The 23,677-nt window shown below is 41.7% G+C and overlaps 2 protein-coding genes across 11 annotated transcripts in view; both read left to right on the top strand.

Annotated features, from left to right (window-relative positions):
• Positions 1–23,677, top strand: part of LOC134210832 (protein alan shepard) — an 879,934-nt gene that overhangs the window by 118,442 nt on the left and 737,815 nt on the right. The window lies entirely within an intron of this gene.
• Positions 10,649–11,905, top strand: LOC134215092 (uncharacterized). The gene is made up of 2 exons (XM_062694338.1): positions 10,649–11,036; positions 11,106–11,905. The coding sequence occupies exons 1-2, from the start codon at positions 10,734–10,736 to the stop codon at positions 11,235–11,237; spliced, it is 435 nt and encodes a 144-aa protein (XP_062550322.1). The 5' UTR covers positions 10,649–10,733; the 3' UTR covers positions 11,238–11,905.

Genomic DNA, 23,677 nt, shown 5'->3' with positions numbered 1-23,677 from the left:
AATAAGCAAACTGTTTGAAAAGATTATTTTAAATAGAATGATGGTTCATATTAATGACAATTTTATTTTTGCTGACGAGCAATTTGGTTTTCGCCATGGGCATTCAACCACTCATCAGTTGATTAATTATTGTGATTAATTATTTTAGAGCGTCTTAGGGGAAATGCTACAAGGTTAAAAGACTATTATTCTTCCATTTACTTCCACTATTAACTTTTTTATGTATCAACAATCAGATACGTATTTCGTTTCCTACTTGGAAACTTCTTCAGTGTTTGTTATCGACTGAAGAAAAACATTGCTCATTAACTTTAAATATGGTATGTAGGTAGAACTGTAGGTAAAAATTAGGGCATATCGCTTGGACCGATTCGTCGTCGTCCCGTGGGTAGTAATCTAAACAGCCAGGTATATCCGTTTCCTTGATCTTTGTTAAGTAAGTTTATTTGTTTTTGTTTGTAAATTTCTAAGCTTTCCGCAACGTCAAGTTTCCAAGGATTTTGTATTTGTCTAAAAAGTGATATGTTGTCCTTGTTTAATTGGTGATCTTCGCTAAATATATGTTCGGCTACTTTAGATTTGAAAGGATAATGTATACCTTTTTTCGTGTCTTACTTTAGATACTTCTGCCAAATGTTCTTTGAACCTCGTGTCTAGTGTTCGTTTTGTCTGTCCTATATGTAGATTTTGTCACAGTGAGGGCATGATATTTTATAAACTCCAGATTTTCCTAATGCGTCAACGGGGTCTTTTGTGCTGCCAAGTAGTGTCTTCAGTTGGTTGTTCCTGCTACTGAAAACTAATTCGATACCAATTTTTCTAAATTTAGAGCGTAATGGTCTGGTTATATTATGGTCAAAATTAACGGATACTCGTCGCAATTCATTTGTTATTGGTGATAATGTAGTTAATGATTTTCTATGCTGGGTTTTTCTATGTTTGTCTATAATAGCTTGAATAGTTCTAGTTGAGTATCCGTTTAGTCTAGCTGTTTCAAAAATGTAATTTAATTCTTTCTGTTTCCCTGTGACGCTAAGTGGAAAAGTCTCGAGTCTATGTATCATGTGTTGGAATGCGGCTGCTTTGTGTTGGTGTGAATGGTTTGAAGTGTTGGGTATAACTCTTTGTGTGTGTGTGGGTTTTCTGTAAATTTCAAAATTTATTTGGTTTGATTCTCTAACTATTAAAACATCCAAAAAGGGCAATTTTCCGTCTTTCTCTTGTTCACAAGTGAACTTGATATCCCTATGTGCACTGTTAATGGCTTCTAGAATTGATGGAAGTGTGTCTTTCCTAATGATGCTGAAGATATCATCTACATATCTCCACCATCGCTCAGGAATGGCCCATTTTTCCTTCAAATCCTTTTCAAGATTAGCCATGAACAGTTCACATAAGAAAGGGGACAGAGGATTACCCATTGGTGTTCCTTTTGTCTGCTTGTAGTATTCTCCTCTGAATGTAAAATAGTTCTCTTCTATGCAAAGTCTTGTTAATTTTAAATATGTGCGTACTTTTGTCTTCCAACAAGACAATAGCTTCTTTTACGGGTACACTTGGGAACAGTGCAGCCACATCCACAACCTTAACTCATCAGTTATTAAGAGTTACGAATTTAATTCGGCTCAACAAATCTGAAGGATATTCGACTGGAGTTGCTATTCTTTATATAGAGAAAGCATTTGACAGTGTTTGGCATGAAGGTTTGATTGTAAAATTGATGAATTTCAATTTTTCTCTGTACATTATTACTGATCCAAAATTATTTACTATATCGCTCACTGCAGGTAAACTATCAGAAATCTAAATCTGATAGATTACCTGTAACAGCTGGTGTTCCCTAAGACAGCATACTGGGCTATATTTACTTCTGACTTACCTGATTTGCCTTCAGGATGTCAAAAATCGTTGTTTGCAGATGACACGGGCCATTCAGCCAAAGGGCAAAGCCTTCGTGTCATTTGCAGTACATTGCAAAAAAAGTTTGGAAATTTTCTCCACTTACTTGCAAAAATGGAAAATTTCCCCGAATGCTTCCAAACCTCAGCTTATAATTTTCCCACATAAGCAGAGAGCTTCTTATTTGAAACCTTCTAGCAGACATATTGTCACTATTAGAGCTCTGTCCAGTTAGAATCCGGAATAATTTATTGTATTGCAGCGGTACGGAAAGCGACCGCTGCAAGAATTACTTTGCAGCGGTATGTCTACCTAGGCGCCCACTTTCTGTAGTATAAATTTCATGGTGTTTCGTGCAGCGAGTCAAAAATTATTCCAGATAAAGCCGAGGGGAGAGAAAAAAATCTGCACACCCCCCTTAATAATCCTGCTCATCGACGGTGGAACCTACGTCAAAATGGATTTAGGATAGCTTCCTGGCCAAAAATTCTGCATGGCGACGGCTCGAGGAGTTATTCCTGCGAGATTAAGTTTGCTTTTATGGACAAATTTGCCAAAAAACTGATGATTTGGCGAGGGATATGCAGCTGCAGAGTCTTAAAAACCGCATACACAATTTCATGAAAGCCCATGAAGGTCCCGTTAAGATTTGGCCAGATTTGGCGAGTTGTCACTACAGCCGGTAAGTCATCCAGCATAGATTTCATCAATAAAAACATAATCCGCCCAACTGCCCACAGTTTTGGCCCATCGGGGCATTTTGGGCAATAATGAAGCGGAAGCTTGAGAAAAGTGGATAAACAGCTCAGGACGCGACTCAGATGACCAAAATCTGGAACAAATGTGCCAAGGAAGTTGTTTCCGAAGGTGTGCAGCGTTTGATGAGAGGAATAAAGAAGAAAGTGCGAATTGTCACAAGAAAACTAGAAATGATTTGCATTTATTTATTTTTTCCTTAAAGTACAGTAAATTACCTTTGTTTTGATGTATTAACCTCATTTGTATGTCAATCCGTTACCTAGATACAGATGTTTTATTATTCCGGATTCTAAATGGACATAGCTTTAATGGGTTCACTTGTCATAAGACGAGTTTATACCATCCCATTGAATTCCACCACTTAATTGTATCTTGACAGATACGTATTTCGACCTCAACAGTAAGGCCGTCTTCAGTGTCTCGTACTTGACTCGACTTATATAATACGTATCTGTCAAGATACAATTAAGTGGTGGAATTCAATGGGATGGTATAAACTCGTCTTATGACAAGTGAAGACATTCCACTAAAAAGCTCAAAATAATTTTCTTATTATTTAATGGGTTTCCAATTAATTGGTCTAGCGAAGCTAAATATTAAGAACTTCTGCTGGATCAAAAATTAACTTTGAAAAGTCACATTGCAGGCATTCACGCCAAATGTAACAAATATATTAAGTGTATATATCCACTTATGAACAGAAAATCAAAACTTTTTTTTAAGAACAAATTTTTGATTTACAAACAAATTCTTAGACCAGCCATGTTGTATGCTGTGCCAATATGGACTAGTTGCTGCAATACCAAAAAGAAGGCACTTCAGAGGATTCAAAATAAAATTTTGAAAATTAATTTTAAATGCCCTCCGTGGTATAGTACCAATGAACTTCATAGAATTTCTAATATTGAGACATTGCAACAAATGTCAAACAAAATAATTTCCAATTTTAGACAAAAATCGTTGCAATCTTCTGTTGCCATGATTAGCTCCTTGTATCCTTAGTATAAATTAGGTTAAGTTTAGTTTAAGTTGAAAACATTGTAATTCCTACATGGTTTAACTGCCAGAGGCAATTCAAATGTATTAATAATTACTAAAAATGTAACATAGCAAATAAGGATGATAGTGTTAAGAAAATACGGAACACCTAGTCTAAGAAATGAATGCATGTATTAGATAATTAGCAAATAACATTAGCTAAAAAAACTGTAAATATCGCAATTTGCACGTTGAGAGCGATCCTTTGTTATTTGTGCTGCTGATCTTACTCTAATAATTGCGGTTTTTGCAATTAAATACACTCACTTTCGGTACAATTGCGTCCAACACGCGAACAAAATGGCATTTGAAACTTCGCGTTTGCGGGGAGGCAATATGTTATTTTAATTTCAGAGACTTTTTCCATTTCAATGGCCAGAAAGCTTACTGTCAAGTATAAGATCAGGATAAGGTTAATAATTCATAAATTAATTCCTTCAAACCCCCTTTATTTTATTGATATTTCACGAAGTGGACGGATTTCGGTCCCCCACAGTAGTCATCGAACTACAAATTTGTTGCCTAAGTCATCGAGCTACAAACTCGTTAGACGAGAACGGCGAAACAATAATAGCAATCAAAATTAGAGAATAAATTGTACTGCATTGTGCACCCTGCTCGAAAAATATTCCTTCTCATTATTGCGCAAGAAAAGTGACATTCTCTCACACTTGATCAGCTGTCAAATTTATTTCAGTAATTTGATCCTTATGAGCACCGTACTAGGCCTAATTGAAACTTGAAGCTTCAATGAAAATAATTCGATTATTATGAAACGAGAACGTAGTTCCTAACGTGCAATAATATAACCCATAACAAAGCAACTAAATTGCTGTGTACATTAATTTCTGAAAATTCTATCTTCACATGCAAAGTTGATTTACTGAAGTTAAATATTGCCTCTAGAACGTGTTTTGAATGAAGAAACATATTTAAGAGGTCATTATTTGAAAATAGCATTTTGTTGAATGCATAGCTGCTTTTTGTGTGTCAACTTTTATTCACTTCGTTGATAGCTACATTTCACGAATTTTCATCACTACTATTTGAATGTAAAGCTTTGATAGATGCCAAGCACTAAGCTCTTCCAATTTTAAAATTCCTCATCAAATCACAATATTCATCGTATTACAGATGATGAGCATACACAAATTATGATTTGCATTTTTATTAATTTATTCCTCAGACCAACCTAACTACTTTTTTGTACTGTTGTACATATATTCCACCTTGAAAAAGAACTGTATGTTAATTGTGAGTTTCTTGTAAAAAAAACTACCAAACTTATGCTTTTTAGGATGTAAACAAAACACTTCGTTTTTGCTGAGCTTCTAACGTGAACTAAACCGTCCGCTCAAACTCTTCACATCATTAGCTACCGCTCAACAAAGTAGCGTTAAATTCGTCACATAGTTCTCTTGCTTTTCCAAGCTATACATAAAGAAAAAATATTCGGCATAACGCCTTCGAGCCATAGGAAAAAAATAGCGCTTGTACAGTGCATGTCTTATTACAGCAAACATACATCACCCTTATCAAAACACCCATAATGCACAATCGGGTCAATCAGTTTCAACAGCGCCATTACATGAAACAATGTGCGTTCCAACATAACCGTACACGGCGGCGCGCGGCGGGTGTCGGCACAACCCAGAACTAACAACTTTATCGAATGCAACTGCAACTCGAATCGGCGAGGATCAACAATATAACCAGAGCCAGTTCAGTGCGCGTACAAACCTTTAACGTTCGTGCGTTTGAAAACCTACATTCCTCCTCCGGAATCGAACCGCAGAATTGATGAAAAGCCAAATGGGTATGTCCTACCGCGGGGCGCCGGCGATACACTGTGAGGGTCAGGGTGGTTAAAAATCAAATGGTGACTTTTTTCCAGTTTGTGAATTGAGCATTCTTTTTATTATCATATTATTCATTCCCCTTTCTCGAAAATGGGCTCCCCTTGAATAAGGTTCAGCATTAACTCGAAGTGATTTCGAGTCTCACAGCCTTCAGCAGGTAAAGTTTACTATGTTTTAAATATAGAAACTGAAAAGTATTGCTCTTGCACGAAACAGGATTAATCTAGGGCTTGATTTGGCAGAGCTTCATTTTACATGATTTGGCGATAAATCATAGAACACGGATTTTCAAATTTTGAGCTGAACACTTTTTTCTACATGGAACGCATCCCCCGTGTAAAACAATAATTGGGTTGGCATCATCATTGGATAATGTATAGACCGATTTGAGCTATGATAGACCGCTCGGATAATTATAAATACACTTTGTTTATTGAATAATTACAAAATTTTTCAAGTAATCTACTGTTTTATGGTTACATAAAGCTTAATATTTTTAATACTATCATATAGCATCGAGTTTCCCGGAATGTTTCGAATATTAGTCATTTTCTATGATTTTTTCCTTCAGAATGTTTCGAGAATTTTGCACATGTTTTCAGCCATTACTTCGAAATATTTATCAATATTTGTAGGTACTTAATCCATTTTATCTGGTTTTTTGTACTCATTTAACAAAATTGCAATCGGACGAGAATTAACACATTTTTAAATTGGCGGCCAGAACCAAAAAAAAACATGGTTTCGAGCAATCGTTTTAACTAATGCAACCAGATCTCGTTATTAATAGATAGACATTTTTATGCGTCTGCATTGAAAATTATATTGATCTAACAATTTACGTTCTGTTCTAAGTAATTTACCAAAGACACGTTCCAAGACACGTGCGTCTGTTCTCCATGTTAGGGGCGGCTGATCATCGTCCGAGTGCCAGCGACGGACTCTAAGTGAAACTGTGCACCATGGTCCACCGGAAATAAGGAGGAATGGTCCTCCGGAAATTTAGGGGGTTTGGTGTCAGGCCCTGCAAGCCAGCCTTTAAAAATCATAAGCAACGAACAATCAACAAGACAGTACGGACCGGAACCATCGGCGAAGACCACTGCGACGAAAAGGACTAGCGATTGGAAACTCGGTTCGTGGAACTGCAAATCTCTCAACTTCATCGGGAGCACACGCATACTCGCCGATGTGCTCAAGGACCGTGGATTCGGCATCGTAGCGCTGCAGGAGGTTTGTTGGAAGGGATCAATGGTGCGAACGTTTAGAGGTAATCATACCATCTACCAGAGCTGCGGCAACACACACGAGCTGGGAACAGCTTTCATAGTGATGGGCGATATGCAAAGGCGCGTGATCGGGTGGTGGCCGATCAATGAAAGAATGTGCAGGTTGAGGATCAAAGGCCGGTTCTTCAACTTCAGCATAATCAACGTCCATAGCCCACACTCCGGAAGCACTGATGATGATAAGGACGCATCCTACGCGCAGCTGGAACGTGAGTACGACAGCTGCCCAAGCCACGACGTCAAAATCATCATAGGAGATTTGAACGCTCAGGTTGGCCAAGAGGAGGAGTTTAGACCGACTATTGGAAAGTTCAGCGCTCACCGGCTGACGAACGAAAACGGCCTACAACTAATTGATTTCGCCGCCTCCAAGAATATGGCCATTCGCAGCACCTACTTCCAACACAGCCTCCCGTATCGGTACACCTGGAGATCACCACTGCAGACAGAATCACAAATCGACCACGTTCTGATTGATGGACGGCACTTCTCCGACATTATCGACGTCAGGACATATCGTGGCGCTAACATCGACTCTGACCACTATCTGGTGATGGTTAAACTGCGCCCAAAACTATCCGTCATCAACAATGTTCGGTACCGACGACCGCCGCGGTACGACCTAGAGCGACTGAAGCAACCTGATGTCGCCACTGCATACGCGCAGCATCTCGAGGCAGCGTTGCCGGAAGAGGGTGAGCTCGATGGGGCCCCTCTTGAGGACTGCTGGAATACAGTCAAAGCAGCCATTAACGACGCAGCGGAGAACAACGTCGGGTATATGGGTCGAAGTCGACGGAACGATTGGTTCGACGAAGAGTGCAGACAGATTCTGGAGGAGAAGGACGCAGCGCGGGCGGTCGCGTTGCAGCAAGGTACCCGGCAGAACGTGGAACGTTATAAACGGAAGTGGAGACAGCAGACCCGCCTTTTCAGGAGAAGAAGCGCCGCCTGGAAGAAGGGGAGTGCGAGGAGATGGAACAGCTGTGCCGTTCTCAAGAAACACGCAAGTTCTACCAGAAGCTCAACGCATCCCGCAAAGGCTTCGTGCCGCGAGCCGAAATGTGCCGGGATAAGGATGGGAGCATCTAGACGGACGAAAGTGTGGTGATCAAAGGTGGAAGCAGCACTACGAGGAAAATCTGAATGGCACTGAGAGTACAGGCAGTGAAAGTCAAGGCAGCGGAGGAGATGACTACGTCAGTTCAGCGGACGATGGAAGCCAACCAGCCCCCACCTTGAGGGAAGTTAAGGATGCCATTCAACAGCTAAAGACCAACAAAGCCGCTGGTAAGGATGGTATCGGAGCTGAGCTCATCAAGATTAGCACGGAAAAGCTGGCCACTTGCCTGCACAAACAGATAGTCAGCATCTGGGAAACTGAACAGCTACCGGAGGAGTGGAATGAAGAGGTTATATGCCCCATCTACAAGAAAGGCGACAAACTGGAGTGTGAGAACTTTCGAGCGATCACCATCCTTAATGCCGCCTACAAAGTGATATCCCAGATCATCTTCCGTCGTCTGTCACCATTAGTGAATGAGTTCGTGGGAAGTTATCAAGCCGGCTTCGTTGACGGCCGCTCGACAACGGACCAGATCTTTACTGTACGGCAAATCCTTCAAAAATGCCGTGAATACCAGGTCCCAACGCACCATCTGTTCGTTGATTTCAAGGCGGCATACGACAGTATAGACCGCGTAGAGCTATGGAAAATTATGGACGAGAACAGCTTCCCTGGGAAGCTTACCAGACTGATCAAAGCAACGGTGGATGGTGTGCAAAACTGTGTGAAGATTTCAGGCGAACACTCCAGTTCGTTCGAATCGCGCCGGGGACTAAGACAAGGTGATGTACTTTCGTGCCTGTTGTTCAACATTGCGCTAGAAGGTGTTATGCGGAGAGCCAGGTGTAACAGCCGGGGTACGATTTTCAACAGATCCAGTCAATTTATTTGCTTCGCGGATGACATGGACATTGTCGGCCGAACATTTGCAAAGGTGGCAGAACTGTACACCCGCCTGAAACGTGAAGCAACAAAAGTTGGACTGGTGGTGAATGCGTCAAAGACAAAGGAAGTATTACATGCTTGTGGGCGGAACCGAGCGCGACAGGGCCCGCCTGGGAAGCAGTGTGACGATAGACGGGGATACCTTCGAGGTGGTCGAGGAATTCGTCTACCTCGGATCCTTGCTAACGGCTGACAATAACGTTAGTCGTGAAATACGAAGGCGCATCATCTGTGGAAGTCGGGCCTACTACGGGCTCCAGAAGAAACTGCGGTCGAAAAGATTCGTCACCGCACCAAATGTGTCATGTACAAGACGCTTATAAGACCGGTTGTCCTCTACGGACATGAAACATGGACAATGCTCGAGGAGGACTTGCAAGCACTCAGAGTATTCGAGAGACGGGTGCTTAGGACCATCTTTGGCGGTGAGCAAGAAGACGGTGTGTGGCGGCGAAGAATGAACCATGAGCTCGCCCAACTCTACGGCGAACCCAGTATCCAGAAGGTAGCTAAAGCCGGAAGGGTACGATGGGCAGGACATGTTGCAAGAATGCCGGACAGCAACCCTGCAAAGATGGTGTTCGCTTCCGATCCGGCAGGTACGAGACGGCGTGGAGCGCAGCGAGCGAGATGGGCAGGACTTGGCGAGCGTGGGGCGTATCCGAGGATGGAGAGATGCGGCCTCGAACCGTGCATTGTGGCGTCAAATTGTTGATTCAGTGTTATCTGTTTAGATGTTAACTAAATAAATGAAAATGAACGTTGCAAAATAATCCATTTTGTATAAAAAATTTCGAAACCAATACCGTTTTAACTCAAATTACGAACATGACTCATATACATACTCGTGGCGATTTGAGGTTAAGTTAACAATGTTTGAGAATAGACGGGGCTTAGGGTTTTAGATCAGGGATTTAGTTGCTCATCCGGGCCTTTGGCGTCAGGGACAGTGTGGCGCGGCATCGTGCTCGAGGTATGGTTCGACTTCCGGATTTTATGAGCACCAATCCTAGTGTATTCATAATTATCGGAACGGTCCAATGTATATTTTCACTTCATTATTATGAAACGAAAACTATTTCGGTAAGACTGAAAATTCATTCTGAAGAACCGATTTATTTACAGTATTCTAATTACATTGTGATCGCACAAAATTATTTCTAAAAATTAGTCAATTTTAGGCGAGACAAAGTTCGCCGGGTCAGCTAGTTAATTAATAATGAGAATAACATCGTGCTGGCCTCTGGATATGCGAATGCAAAAATGGTAAACTTCACTTAGAAACCTCGCAACTATAATAATGTTGATGAACACCAATCTTCGAGAGGGCAATATCACAATGAGGAACGTAGCTAAGAAAACAATTATAAATTTACAATAAATTTGCAATAGCTCAGGTTAAATTATTGGTTAAATACCGATACACTATGCCCAGCATGTTGAGAATGTTGGCCACTTGATTACTTGAGAGCTCCATAGTCCACAGAGTATGGCACCAGCCACTAAATCAAACCCGGCTGCTTCTGTCTGGAGTGGAAAAATGCGTAAACAGCGCACCGTGCGTACGCATAACGCACGACCCATGTACGCTCATTCAAGCATGGCCACCCACCAGAACCGACCTGGCGTAGGGTGCGTGGCGTACCGATAGTGGAGTGCGCGTGCGATAGGAAAACCTTGCCTCTGGCGTTGGTTCGGTCCTGGCGCTCGTGTTGAAATTCCTTACGCCGATCGGCGAAATTGCCATAGTTGAACCCTGTTATTACCTTTCACTATAAAACCTTGGAACGGCCATTGCAGTACCATCAGTTGTTTCACACCCATCAATCCAATCAGTTCGTAGTCCTTCGAAAGGTTTCGTCAAGAATCAGTTCCACAATGGTGCGTTTGTGCAGTGCTCTCCTGTTGGTGCTGAGCTTGGCAGTAGCTCACGCAGTTGGCCGCCACGGATTGTTAGGCGCATACGGCAAGCATAAGGGAGCGGGATCCCTGGCGACCTTGGGATTAGGATACAGTTTAGGATACGGATTGAACCAACTCGAACACGGACCACAACTGCCGCTGGGACTGTACGGACATCACCCTGTTGGATTGTATTATGCTCCTTCGTACGGTTTTGGCCACAAACACCATGGCCATGGCCATTACGGATACCCACACAAGTATGGACATTACCCAAAAGTAAGTAACTCCAGGAAGAATTTGCTGGCTTCAGAGTTCTAACAGCTTCTTCATTATTTCCCCCCATAGCACGGATTCCATGTCGGATACGAAATCGGCTACCAGGGCAAGCTTGGATTCGTCAATCTAAAGCGTGACAATCTCCGGCAGGTTCAGCTTTCCTTCGGACTTGGCAAACCATCCCACCACCCCAAAGCTTAAGCTAACCAAGTCAGAATAATTAAGCTTAATTGATCGCCGAAACCTACTCAGCCAACGACGACAATTCACACGACTCGAAACAATGTCTACCCATCTGAATAATTCGCAAAACGCGAAAACGAACGTCACCGGACCGTACCATCAAGTTCAAGGTCGAACGAGTCGGTGGCTTCGCTAAGAACCAGCAGCCAACGACGGCAACGAACTAACAATAAACGGGAGACTTATGCTGACAGTGATTACAGTGCTTCTGCAAAACCAGCCAGCGAAACAAAACCATCCTTTAGTTCTTCCATTCGGAGAGTCGTGTAATGAAGCAAATTTAACCAAAAGAAGTAACAAAAAAAAACGAGAGAGAAAAACTATCAACCAAACAACTGAACTGCAGCCAAATACCTCTGTTCAAAGCGTTGGAGTGAGTAGGACTGCGGGGATCATACATAGACGAGGTGGGGCTGCAGCCGACAGCGAAAAATTATACATGCATCGGTGGGCACGGAAGCTCACCACCTGAAAATTGAAGGTTATTGCAGGAACTGATTTATCTAGGCTAATTATAGGACGCGTTGTTTTAGTTACATTAGTCATTGGAGTTTTAAATGTAGAGCACTGCAAAACGGGTTTTGTACATACGTAACAGTTGAAGCTAATAAATTATTAGTCAAATACTGAACAATTTACTCCGGCGTGTTTCCATTGGGGATGGGTAGCAAGGGGAAAATGGTGGGATGAGAGGGTGGAATGATGAAGGAAAATGAGGGAAAAAATACCACAGCTGAACAACCAAAGAAAATGTTGTGCGATGCACAGATATCAGAGTTAAAATTCCTGGTCGAAAAATGGCAAGCGGTGGAATAATTTTTAACACATTTTTCGTAAAATCTTGATGAAAATGTAACACTTAATACCCGCCAAGGAGAAGTAAGCGCTCAGTATTTCAACACCTTTTCTGAATATTGCATCATCTCCAAAAAGTGGCATTACCAAAAGTATCAGACTTGTATATTGACTACTTAGAATGATGTTAACTTCAGCTAGCCTTTTCATAAGACCAGAAGGATTTGGAAGAAAAACAGATTGGTTTAGTTTCCTCGAATCCTGTTTCTAGGAATACGTGCCACAAGGTTGTGACTTTTATTCAACAGTTTTCTGTAGCAATGTGGTGTTGGGTGGCCAGCATTGGTGTTGGGTGGCCAGCAAGCTCTAAGAATTCGTTTATAAAGCAATTGGTGTAGCAATGTGGAAAACCAATGTCATCAATGCAAGGTCTACTGATTGATCTTGGGAGAACATCAAGTGGCCTTCCGGAAAATTTGAAGCATGCATTAAGTTAACTAGTTTTAGATATTTATCCTAGAATTCTGTGGCATTTAAAAAAATACTCATTGGTGCAATTACAGAGCAATCGTTTTCTTAGTTCTCAAAACACACTTGAAAAAGGACGTTCAGAAAATTCTGATAACAAAAATTGATTTTTCGTACGTATATGGCCACAATACAGTTCTGAGTCACTCAGATTTTGCGCGGATTGGAGGAAATAACTCGCATTCGATTATGATCAGCGCGGAAAATATTTCGGGATCCCCGTAACTACCCTGCATTTGGCCGAAGATGTCACTAGGTGGAACGGTACATGCGATCGAAAATCTCGTGTTTAGCCTAACAAATGATATGACAATCAAAAACATTAGACCAAATAGATCGTTTGACAGAATAGGCCATTTTAGATTATGTCATTGTTTGCTCGGAATAGTGTACTTTCTGCTGGTTACTTTTAACTATGACTTTATTTCTCTGTGGCGGGTTTCAATGTGCTTAAAATGATGATACAAGTTTACCACATTTTATTTTTTGCCAAATCACTTCACATTTATCACTTTTCACTTTTTAATTTTCGCTTCTCACTCCTTGGTGTCAGGCCATTTGGCCGAATGCCGTTTGGCTGAACGCCATTTGACCGAATGCCGTTTGGCCGAACGGGTCGTTTGGCCGAATGCCGTTTGGCCTAATAGTAGAAACAAATTGACCTCAGTTTACGAGTGGTCCTTCTTCCTCCTTCCTTCTTCTTTCTTCCTTCTTCTCTCTTCCTTCCTCTTCATTCCTTCTTCCTTCTTTCTTCTTTTTTTCATCCTCTATATTCTTTATTCCTCCTTCCTTCTTCTTTCTTCCTTCTCCTTTCTTCCTTCTTCCTTCTTTCTTCGTCCTTCTTTGCTCTTCTTTCTTCCTTCGTTTTTCTTATTTTCTCTTTCTTTCTTCTTTCTTCCTTCTTTTTTTCCTTCTTTCTTCTTCCTTCTATCTTCTTTCCTCTTCTTTTTTTCCTCTTCTTTCTTCCTTTGGTTTTCTTCCTTCCTCTTTCTTCCTTTTTCCTTCTTCCTTATCCCTTCTTCTTCTTTCATCCTTCTTCCTTCTTCTTTCTTCTTGCTTCCTTCTTTTTTCTCCCTTTTTCTTTCATTCTTATTCATACTTCCTTCTTTCTTTTTCCTTCTTCCTTCTTCTTTCTTCCTTCTTCCTTCACCCTTCTTCCTTTCTTCTTTCTTCTTCCTTCTTTCTTTTTCTTTCTTCCTTCTTACTTCTTCCTTCTACTTCCTTCCTTCTTCCTCCTTCCTTCTTCCTTCTTCCATCTTATCCCTTCCTTCTTCCTTCTTCCTTCTTCCTTCTTCCTTCTTCCTTCTTTCTGCTTCCTTCTTCTTTCTTCCTTCTGACTTCTTCATTCTTTTTTCCGACTTTTTCCTTCTTTCTTTTTTCTTCTTCCTTCTTCTTTCTTTATTCTTTCTTCTTTTTTTTCCTTATTTCTTCTTCCTTCTTCCTTCTTCCTTCACCCTTCTTCCTTTCTTCTTTCTTCTTTTTTCCTTCTTACTTCTCCCTTCTACTTCCTTCCTTCTTCCTTCTTCCTTCTTTCTTCTTCCTTCTTCCTCCTTCCTTCTTCCTTCTTCTTTCGTCCTTTTTTCTTTTTCCATCTTCATCCTTCCTTGTTCCTTCTTCTTTCTTCTTTCTTCCTTATTCCTTCTTCATTCTTACTTCTTCTTCTTTCTTATTTTTCCTTCTTTCTTTTTTCTTCTTCCTTCTTCATTCTTTCTTCTTTTTTCTTCCTCTTTTCTTCTTCCTTCTTCTTTTTTCTTTCTTCCTTCTTCCTTCTTCTTCTTCTTTCTTATTTTTTCTTCTTTCTTTTTTCTCCTTCCTTCTTCATTCTTTCTTCTTTTTTCTTCCTTCTTTCTTCTTCCTTCTTCCTTGTTCCTTCTTCCTGCTTCCTTCTTCCTTTTTCCTTCTTCCTTCTCCTTCTATTTTCTTATTTTTCCTCTTTTCTTTTTCTTTCCCTTCTTTCTTCTTCATTCTTCTTCTTCCTACTTCCTTCTTCCTTTTTCCCTCTTTTCTCTTCCTTCACCCTTTTTCCTTCTTCCTTCCTCCTTCTTTCTTCGTCCTTCTTCTTTATTCCATCTTCCTCCTACATTATTTCTTCTTCTTTCTTTTTCCTGCTTTCTTCTTCCTTTTTCCTTCTTCCTTCTTCCTTCTTCCTTCTTTTTGTTGCTTCTCACTACTAACTTCGTAAGAAAACGTACTTCAACTATTCGGCCAAACGGCATTCGGCCAAATGACCCTTTCGGCCAAATGGCATTCGGCCAAGCGAATTCGGCCAAACGGCACTTATCACTTCTCATTTCCACGTGTTACAGCGAGAAGTGAGAAGTAAGACTATTCGCATCTCACTTCCTACCTCTTAGCAAGAATTAGAAGTGAGAAGTGCGTCGTCTCACTCCTAATTTGAAGTAAGTAAGTGAAAGTAAATTTAAAAACCCTGATTAATCCACCTAGCGGTGATAGCGCCTTTCTCGTGCATTTAAAAATAGTATTTTGGCAAAGCTTCAAGGCCCATAGTGTGATCTGGCCAAATTTAAATAGGAAATAATGGGACAGGATTTCCCGTAAAATGCAACTTGTTGCGAGCATATCAGTTAAGGATAAGTGATGAAGGTGATGTGAGGTGGGCAAAAAGAAATGAAAAATGAACAGAGAAACATTTCACTTCTCACATCTCATTTCAAAATTCTCATCGGAAATTCACTGGAAAATTAGAAAAGAAAAGGATCTAGGCGACGTAAATGTTGTTTAAAAAGCTGACCATTGATATTTGGAAAGAAGGGGGGGGGGTGTTGTGGAGTTACTAACGACCTTAAAATATGTCAAGGAATGCCCGCTAGTATCGGTTGATGGGAATTACACTGAATTCTGTTTTTTTACCCGTTTACGTTTTTTACATTTTTTCACAGTTTTATTTTACACGATTTTCTTCAAATTGCACGATTTTCTCGAAGTTACACGATTTTTACAAAGTTACGCGATTTTCAAAAAGTATATTATACATTTTTTGTGCCTTGTCAGATTGTAAAAAAGAGAGGTACAAAGTATAGAATACGTTCATGGCGTATGTTCATGGTCATCCAAGAAATCCCTGAAGTCAGACCTTAAGGTCTACACGCGTAAAAGATGTCTATTTCGATGAACCTACGCCGAATGGAGTATCCTTCTCCACTGGACTTGATCCTGGGCCAATCGCTTCCAGTCGCCCTGAGCATTGAGCGCCCTCAGGTCCTCTTCAACTGCAAAAAGCCATCGTGTACGCGGCCTTCCACGAAGCATGCGGCCTCTTCCGGGTTCTCTACTAAATATTATCTTCGCTTGACGTTCTTCCGGCATACGAACAACGTGACCAGCCCACCGTAGTCTGCCGTGTTGTATAAGCTTAATAATATCCAGCCCTTTATACTGCCGCTAACCGCAAGTCGAGCACATCTGTATATGGAGGCCCATATACAGATGTGCTCGACTTGCGGTTAGCGGCAATATACACCTGGTACAATTCGTGATTCATGCGACGCCGCCAGATACCGTTCTCCTGTTTACCGCCGAGTATTGTCCGCAGAACCTTACGCTCAAACACTCCGAGAGCTCTCCGATCAGCCTCCTTTAACGTCCATGTCTCATGGCCGTATAAAGCCACCGGAAGAATCAGAGTAGTATACAGCGCGAGTTTTGTTTTCGTTTGCAGACTACGAGACTTAAGCTGGTTACGAAGTCCGTAATAAGCCCTATTTGCAGCTGCAATACGCCTTTTCACCTCGCGGGTAACATCATTATCGCACGTCACTAATGTTAGAAGATACACAAATTCTTCTACCACTTTAAACTTTTCACCATCCAGCACTATTTCGCTACCACCACCACTAATGAACCCACGTTGATTGCCAGCGACCATGTACTTTGTTTTGCTGGTATTGATCGTGAGTTCAATCCTCGCTGTCTCCCTCTTAAAAGGCGCAAAAGCCTCTTCCACGGCACGGCGATCAATTCTGATAATATCGATATCGTCCGCAAATCCCAGGAGCATATGCGATTTTGTGATAATGGTACCGCTTCTTTGCACACCAGCTCTCCTAATCGCTCCCTCGAGCGCTATATTGAACAGTAGGTTCGAGAGTGCATCACCCTGCTTTAATCCATCTAAGGTAACAAATGACGTCGATATTTCATCCGCAACCCTTACACTTGATTTCGATCCGTCCAACGTTATACGAATCAGCCGTATCAGTTTCGCCGGAAAACCATGTTCAAGCTTTAATTTACCATAATTCATTCCGTTTCACTGAATCGTACGCCGCCTTGAAATCAATAAACAGATGATGTGTCTGCAAGTTGTACTCCCGGAATTTATCAAGGATTTGTCTCAGGGTAAACATTTGATCCGTCGTTGATCGGCCCTCACGAAAACCCGCTTGGTATTCGCCGACGAAGGACTCTTCAAGCGGTCTGAATCTGTTGAACAGAATACGGGACATAATTTTGTACGCCGAATTAAGGAGGGTTATTCCTCGGTAATTGGCGCACTCCAGTCTGTGCCCTTTCTTAAAGAGAGGGCAAATGAGGCCGTCCAACCAGCTAGCAGGCATTTCCTCGTCTTCCCATATTTTCGACATAATATGGTGCAGAACTTCATAAAGCTGCTCACTGCTATGTTTGAGAAGTTCAGCCGGGAGCTGGTCTTTCCCCGCAGCCTTATTGTTTTCAGCTCTTTGACAGCTTTTTTAACCTCATCTAGTGTAGGTGACTCCACAGCTTGTCCATCGTCGCTAATATTTATTCTGTTCACCGATGCACCGTCACTTCCTCCATTCAACAAAGTCTCGAAGTGTTGCTTCCACCTGGCAGCCACTTCAGTTTTATCTGTCAGCAAATTCCCTTGTAGGTCGTTGCACATGACGGGAGATGGCGCTGTCTTTCTCCGCACGCCATTGACAGACTCATAAAACCTCCGCATATCGTTCTGCTCCATTTTTCCTGCGCCTCACTAATCACTTGTTCTTCGTACTCTTTTTCTTCCTGCGGTGGGTTCGTTTTTCGGCTGCTCTTGCTTCCTTGTACCGATCTCTATTCGATCGGGTACCTGAGACCAACATCCGGCTTCTGGCAACGTTCTTTTCGTCTGTCGTACTGAATCGTACGCCGCCTTGAAATCAATAAACAGATGATGTGTCTGCAAGTTGTACTCCCGGAATTTATCAAGGATTTGTCTCAGGGTAAACATTTGATCCGTCGTTGATCGGCCCTCACGAAAACCCGCTTGGTATTCGCCGACGAAGGACTCTTCAAGCGGTCTCAATCTGTTGAACAGAATACGGGACATAATTTTGTACGCCGAATTAAGGAGGGTTATTCCTCGGTAATTGGCGCACTCCAGTCTGTGCCCTTTCTCAAAGAGAGGGCAAATGAGGCCGTCCAACCAGCTAGCAGGCATTTCCTCGTCTTCCCATATTTTCGACATAATATGGTGCAGAACTTCATAAAGCTGCTCACTGCCATGTTTGAGAAGTTCAGTCGGGAGCTGGTCTTTCCCCGCAGCCTTATTGTTTTCAGCTCTTTAACAGCTTTTTAACCTCATCTAGTGTAGGTGACTCCACAGCTTGTCCATCGTCGCTAATATTTATTCTGTTCACCGATGCACCGTCACTTCCTCCATTCAACAAAGTCTCGAAGTGTTGCTTCCACCTGGCAGCCACTTCAGTTTTATCTGTCAGCAAATTCCCTTGTAGGTCGTTGCACATGACGGGAGATGGCGCTGTCTTTCTCCGCACGCCATTGACAGACTCATAAAACCTCCGCATATCGTTCTGCTCCATTTTTTCCTGCGCCTCACTAATCACTTGTTCTTCGTACTCTTCGTACTCTTTTTCTTCCTGCGGTGGGTTCGTTTTTCGGCTGCTCTTGCTTCCTTGTACCGATCTCTATTCGATCGGGTACCTGAGACCAACATCCGGCTTCTGGCAACGTTCTTTTCGTCTGTCACTCTCTGACACTCCACATCGAACCAACCCGTCCTGGGTCGCCTCTGTGCAGTGCCTACCACTTCTCGTGCTGTTGTACTCACCGCTCCATGGATCGACTCCCATAGATCGTTGATGTTGTCGCTAACGTTGATTGCACTTATCCGTTCGTCGAGCTTCTGGCGGTACTCAGCCGATACTCCTTCTGCCGACAATCGCTGGATATTGTAAGGCATCGTTCGCTGTGATCTTTCGTTCGATACAGTTGACAACCGTGATCGAATTTTACTGACAACGAGATAGTGATCAGAGTCAATTTTCGGATCTGAATGTCCGCACATCGATAACATCCGAGAAATGGCGCCCATCCACCAGAACATGGTCTATCTGGTTGCAAGTTTTCACCATTTGGGTGTCTCCAGGTGTGCTTTCGGATGTTCTTTCGTGCAAAGTAGGTGCTACTGATGGCCATCCCTCTGGCAGCAGCAAAATTTACTAGCCGTAGGCCGTTGTCATTGGTAGCGGAGTGAAGGCTCTCCCTACCGATTATGGGACGTTAAAAGTTCTCTCTACCGACCTGAGCGTTAGCGTCTCCGATAACAATTTTCACGTCATGCTTTGGGCACTCTCCATAGGCTTTATCAAGACATTCATAAAACGTGTCCTTCACATCGTCGGATTTATCGTTTGTCGGTGCGTAAACGTTGATTAGGCTGTAATTGAAGAATTTGCCCCGTATCCTCAACACACAGATTCGTTCGCTAATGGGTTTCCACCGCATCACTCGCTTCATCTGCTTGCCCATCACTACGAAACCAACTCCATGCTCTGCTTTTTCTCTGCCGCTGTGATAGATGTTATACTTGAATGCAGTATTGGTCGTGGGGTCCACAGCTCGGAATTCACATAGCAGCCACGTTCACTCCAACCTTCTGCAGTTCACGAGCCAGAAGGCTCACTCGTCCAGGTTCATTTAGGGTCCTGACATTCCAGGTACCGAGTTTCCAATCATAGTCCTTATTTCGTTGCCGGGTCGGTTGCCAAAAATAACGTTCTCTTTTTCTTCTATCTCCATTTTTCGTGGTATTTGAGAGGCTTGTCTATTTACCAGTTTCAAATATGGAACATACCCTTTGTGGTACACAGAATAGAATGCATTCATGACATGTGGGTATGGTCATCCAAGAATTTTCTGAAACCAGGCCTTAAAGTCTACACGCGTAACCAGAAATCTATTGATCAATTTCAAATATGCAACATGCCCTTTGTGGTTCACAGACTAGAATGTTGCTAAGATCATCCACGAATTCCCTGAGCCCAGGCCTAAAAGTCTACATGCGTAACCAGAGATCTATTGACCAATTTCAAATATGCAACATGCTCTTTGTGGTACACAAAATAGAATGCGTTCATGACATGTGGTTATGGTCATCCAAGAAATCCCTGAAGTCAGGTCTTTAGGTCTACACGCGTAACCAGAGATCTGTCGATCAGTTTTTAATGTGGAACATGCCTTTTGTGGCACATAGAAAAGAATGCATTAATAACATATTGATGACTAAGAACATCTTCTGCGAACACATTCTATTCTATAATCCACAAAGGGCATGTACTTAATTTGAAACAGTTCGAATGATCTTTGGTTACGCGTGTAAACCCTAAGGCCTTATTTTAGAGATTCCTCGGATGAAAAAGAACATCTGCTTTGGTTATGTGAGTAGACCTTAACGCTTTATTCCATGAAATTCTTGGATAATTGGAACAACAGATCATATATAGCCTCATAACTGGCAGATGATCCTGTGTATCATTTTTTCGTAACTTTAAAAAAATATGATTTCTCGAAACTATACGATTTTTTTTCCACGAATTTCTTTTTGCATGCACGCTTCAATCGTGTAAAAAAGAATTCAGTGTACTCCCAATAGTAGGGTTGCAACGGTCCGGTTAGCATGCGATTGAATTCGTTGATATAACCCCCTCCATTAAAAAGCAGATATGGGCAGCAATAGTGGCACTATATCCCCAAGGGCGTCCCGAATTCTGGTTGGGATGCCATATGCATCTCTAAGCAACTGGTACTTTGGACACCAACATATAATGTGTTCTACGGTATTGTGGACTCCGCACATGGGATGTCACTATCGCTCCCCGAGGGCGTCCCAAATGCTTTTTTGAATCATATGTTTTGTTCAGCTAAACGACATTTTGTAGCATTTGACCCATTCGGCCTAAAAACATTTCCGGCCAAATGTCGGCTTGTCACTACACACTTAACTCACTTCACAGTATTTGGTAAATTTTACCGAAATCTCAACAGCAGAACTGTTTGGTAATTATTTAACAGATTTTTGTAATTTTTTTCATTGTTCAACTGTCAAAATCACCGAAAATCAGTAAAATTTTTTACCGAACAGTTCTGCTGTTGAGATTTCGGTAAAATTTTACCGAATTCGGCAATTTATTTTAAGTGTGTAGTCACTGCCCTTGTCTAATTATCTACGTTTCTGCAATCTAGCTCAGCACAAATAAATAATTAGATTTATAATTCAGCATCGTATTGCCTACAAGCGTTTGGACTTACTAAATAAACAAACAATAAAAAAACTCATTCTTTGTATAGCCTCTCTTTATCACGCATTATTATTTTAATTTTTTAGAATCTTCAGTTATTACTTCATTTCCTAAAAATATGGGAACGATAAGAAGATGTTATTCAAAAAATATAATTGATACCCAAAAATCAATTATCAAAATTTTAAAAATGAGAAAATGATAACAAATTGTTCCAGTATTTTAATTTTCCGAGAAATTCGGGAAACTTATGTTTACATCCCGGGAGTTGGAAATTCCGGGAAATTTGATTTCCCGGGAAATCATTTCGCGGAATGGAAACTAGTTTCGGCTAAAAAGGCCCTTCCTGCCAAATGACCATTTCGGTCAAATCACTTGTTCGAGCAAATGACCAGTTCGACGAAACGATATTTTTGAACCAAATGGCCAAATGATATTTGCAACCATATGATTCGTTTGATCGAACAACATTTTCGGCCGTATGACTTGTTGTCTAAATGACTAATTCTACAGATCGTCTTATTCGGCCAGTAATAACGAGCTTGGTGGTCATATGGCCACCGCTTCTGCCTCATACGCAGGAGGGTTCAATCCAAGGCAACCCGTTAACCAAGACGAACCTTTGCCGTAAAACCTAACCCCAGATTCCAATGAATTTCCGCAGGAACTCGTGGCGAGTGCAGAGGTGTTCTCGGCTTGCAGTGGGCGAGTGACTGCATCACCAATTCCTTCCCATCCCCGATGACCGTGAGGACGTGGCCAGCGCCGTTATCGACCATCCAAAATACTAGAGCTCTCGGACTGTGCACATTGAGGTTGGAGAGCAAATCCCATGCTTCCAAAAGAAATTTTAATATTCGGCTTTCCTTCTAACTAAACTTTAATTGGAAGGGACTTATAAAGCTTGTCGACTTGAGTTCAAATTCTACATGTGGTCACATTTTGGACGAATTGTCGTTTTATGAAATTCGACGGATGCATTCTGACGTACATGTCATGAAGTTTTTGCACTTATATTGACTGCTGTTCGAAATGACCCGTAATGCTGGGTAGACACCTTTGCGTGGTGTGTTACGGGTTACATTGCCAGCTACAGGCAAATCCTGACCCAACGAATACCTTCCTCATTATCCAACTCCGTGGTACTTAAGAGGGTGTCGCTAAGTCGGTGGCCTCTCGTTAAGTAAGTACTACATCAACACTTCCTTCCTCTCCCTAGTTACGGTGAAGATGGGCGTGGCCAGGAGTAGTAATCCTCATGCTTTTGTTATTTTTGTTTAAGACTGGAATCAAGGACCACTCCCCTTCTTGATTTCTGATAGCATTCTAGATAAGGATCTCAAAAGTAAAACATGAGTATCACTAGTGTCCAATCTACGAATTACACCGTAACAATGCTAATGCTAATGCTAATGCTAATTATATTGACTGCTGTTCGAAATGCTTCTGGACTTCTGAAGCACTATGTAATTGATGGGTTCAACAAATGGTTTTGCAATGGTTTTGCCTATTGAAGGCTACGGTTCTTTTTAAATTATTTAAATTTAAAAAAAACCTTAGCCTTTTTTGCGAATTTATAGAATTGTCCGCTTCTCTAGTTGTTCCTAAAAATCCATAGGATCACAAACAATTTATAAACAGTCACAGCTTTCTATTGAAAACTTATTGAATGTTCTACTTTACGGGTTATTCCGGAACTTCCAGGGACAGCAAACCAAACTCCAAAGTTTTTGATGCAAATTTTAAAAATTGAACATCCTCAGGACCACTTGGCGGCCATCCGGAGCCAGTGAGTGGTCCTTCTTTTGATTTACTCTCATATTTCCACAACAAAACGGCTAAAAAAAGTCTTAACTGAACTTGCGAAGTTACTGAAAACTACATTTTATTCGTTCAATTTTCATTCATGTTTTTCTTATTTACACTGACCCCACAATCATGGATCACACACAATAATATGAGTCATTTCCATTTAAGCAACATGCAAATTGGAGTGACTAATAATTGTTACAAAGTGACCCATATATGTGGGATCAGTGTGCCATGATAAGATATAAGTACCATGGCCACATTTTTCAACCAGTCATATTCTTCATTCCCAATAATTTCTAATTTTTGTTTGATCAAAACCGAATATAATGCGTTGCTTTTTTAAGTTATTCAAAGTTACCAATTATTTGTTTCGATAATTTTTTTTGCAAACAAACTTTATTTTTCAATTTCCTGATTGTACTGAATTATCAAGTAGCTCGCACATTGATCACAAACATACTACTTTTCAAGGTCATCTTCGGTACACTTCATTGTAACCAACTTCAATCCCAAATCCGCCGAACTCCGGCCCGATGGTGTTTCGCGTTGGTCCTTCCGATCCCGCCGGACCATGGTAATGATGGTGGTGATGAACTCCCGGTTGACCGTGATCGCCCTCCGGACCCGGCCCATGGTAGTGGTGCAACGGCGGAGGAGGGGCTTGCAGTCCACCGGGTACATACTGGACGCTGAGAGGAAGTTTCGCTAAAGCCCCCAGTAGTCCGGCACCTGGCAGTGGGA

Source organism: Armigeres subalbatus, chromosome 2, assembly GCF_024139115.2.
Source record: "Armigeres subalbatus isolate Guangzhou_Male chromosome 2, GZ_Asu_2, whole genome shotgun sequence".
NCBI lineage: Eukaryota > Metazoa > Arthropoda > Insecta > Diptera > Culicidae > Armigeres > Armigeres subalbatus.
The sequence above is the reverse complement of the archived record's forward strand: the minus strand, read 5'-3'. Positions and strand labels throughout refer to the sequence as shown.

Coding starts and splice junctions, on each gene's coding strand:
- LOC134215092 (XM_062694338.1), top strand. CDS start 10,734: ATGGTGCGTTTGTGCAGTGCTCTCCTGTTGGTGCTGAGCTTGGCAGTA. Junction 11,037..11,105: donor AGTATGGACATTACCCAAAA/GTAAGTAACTCC, acceptor TTCCCCCCATAG/CACGGATTCCATGTCGGATA.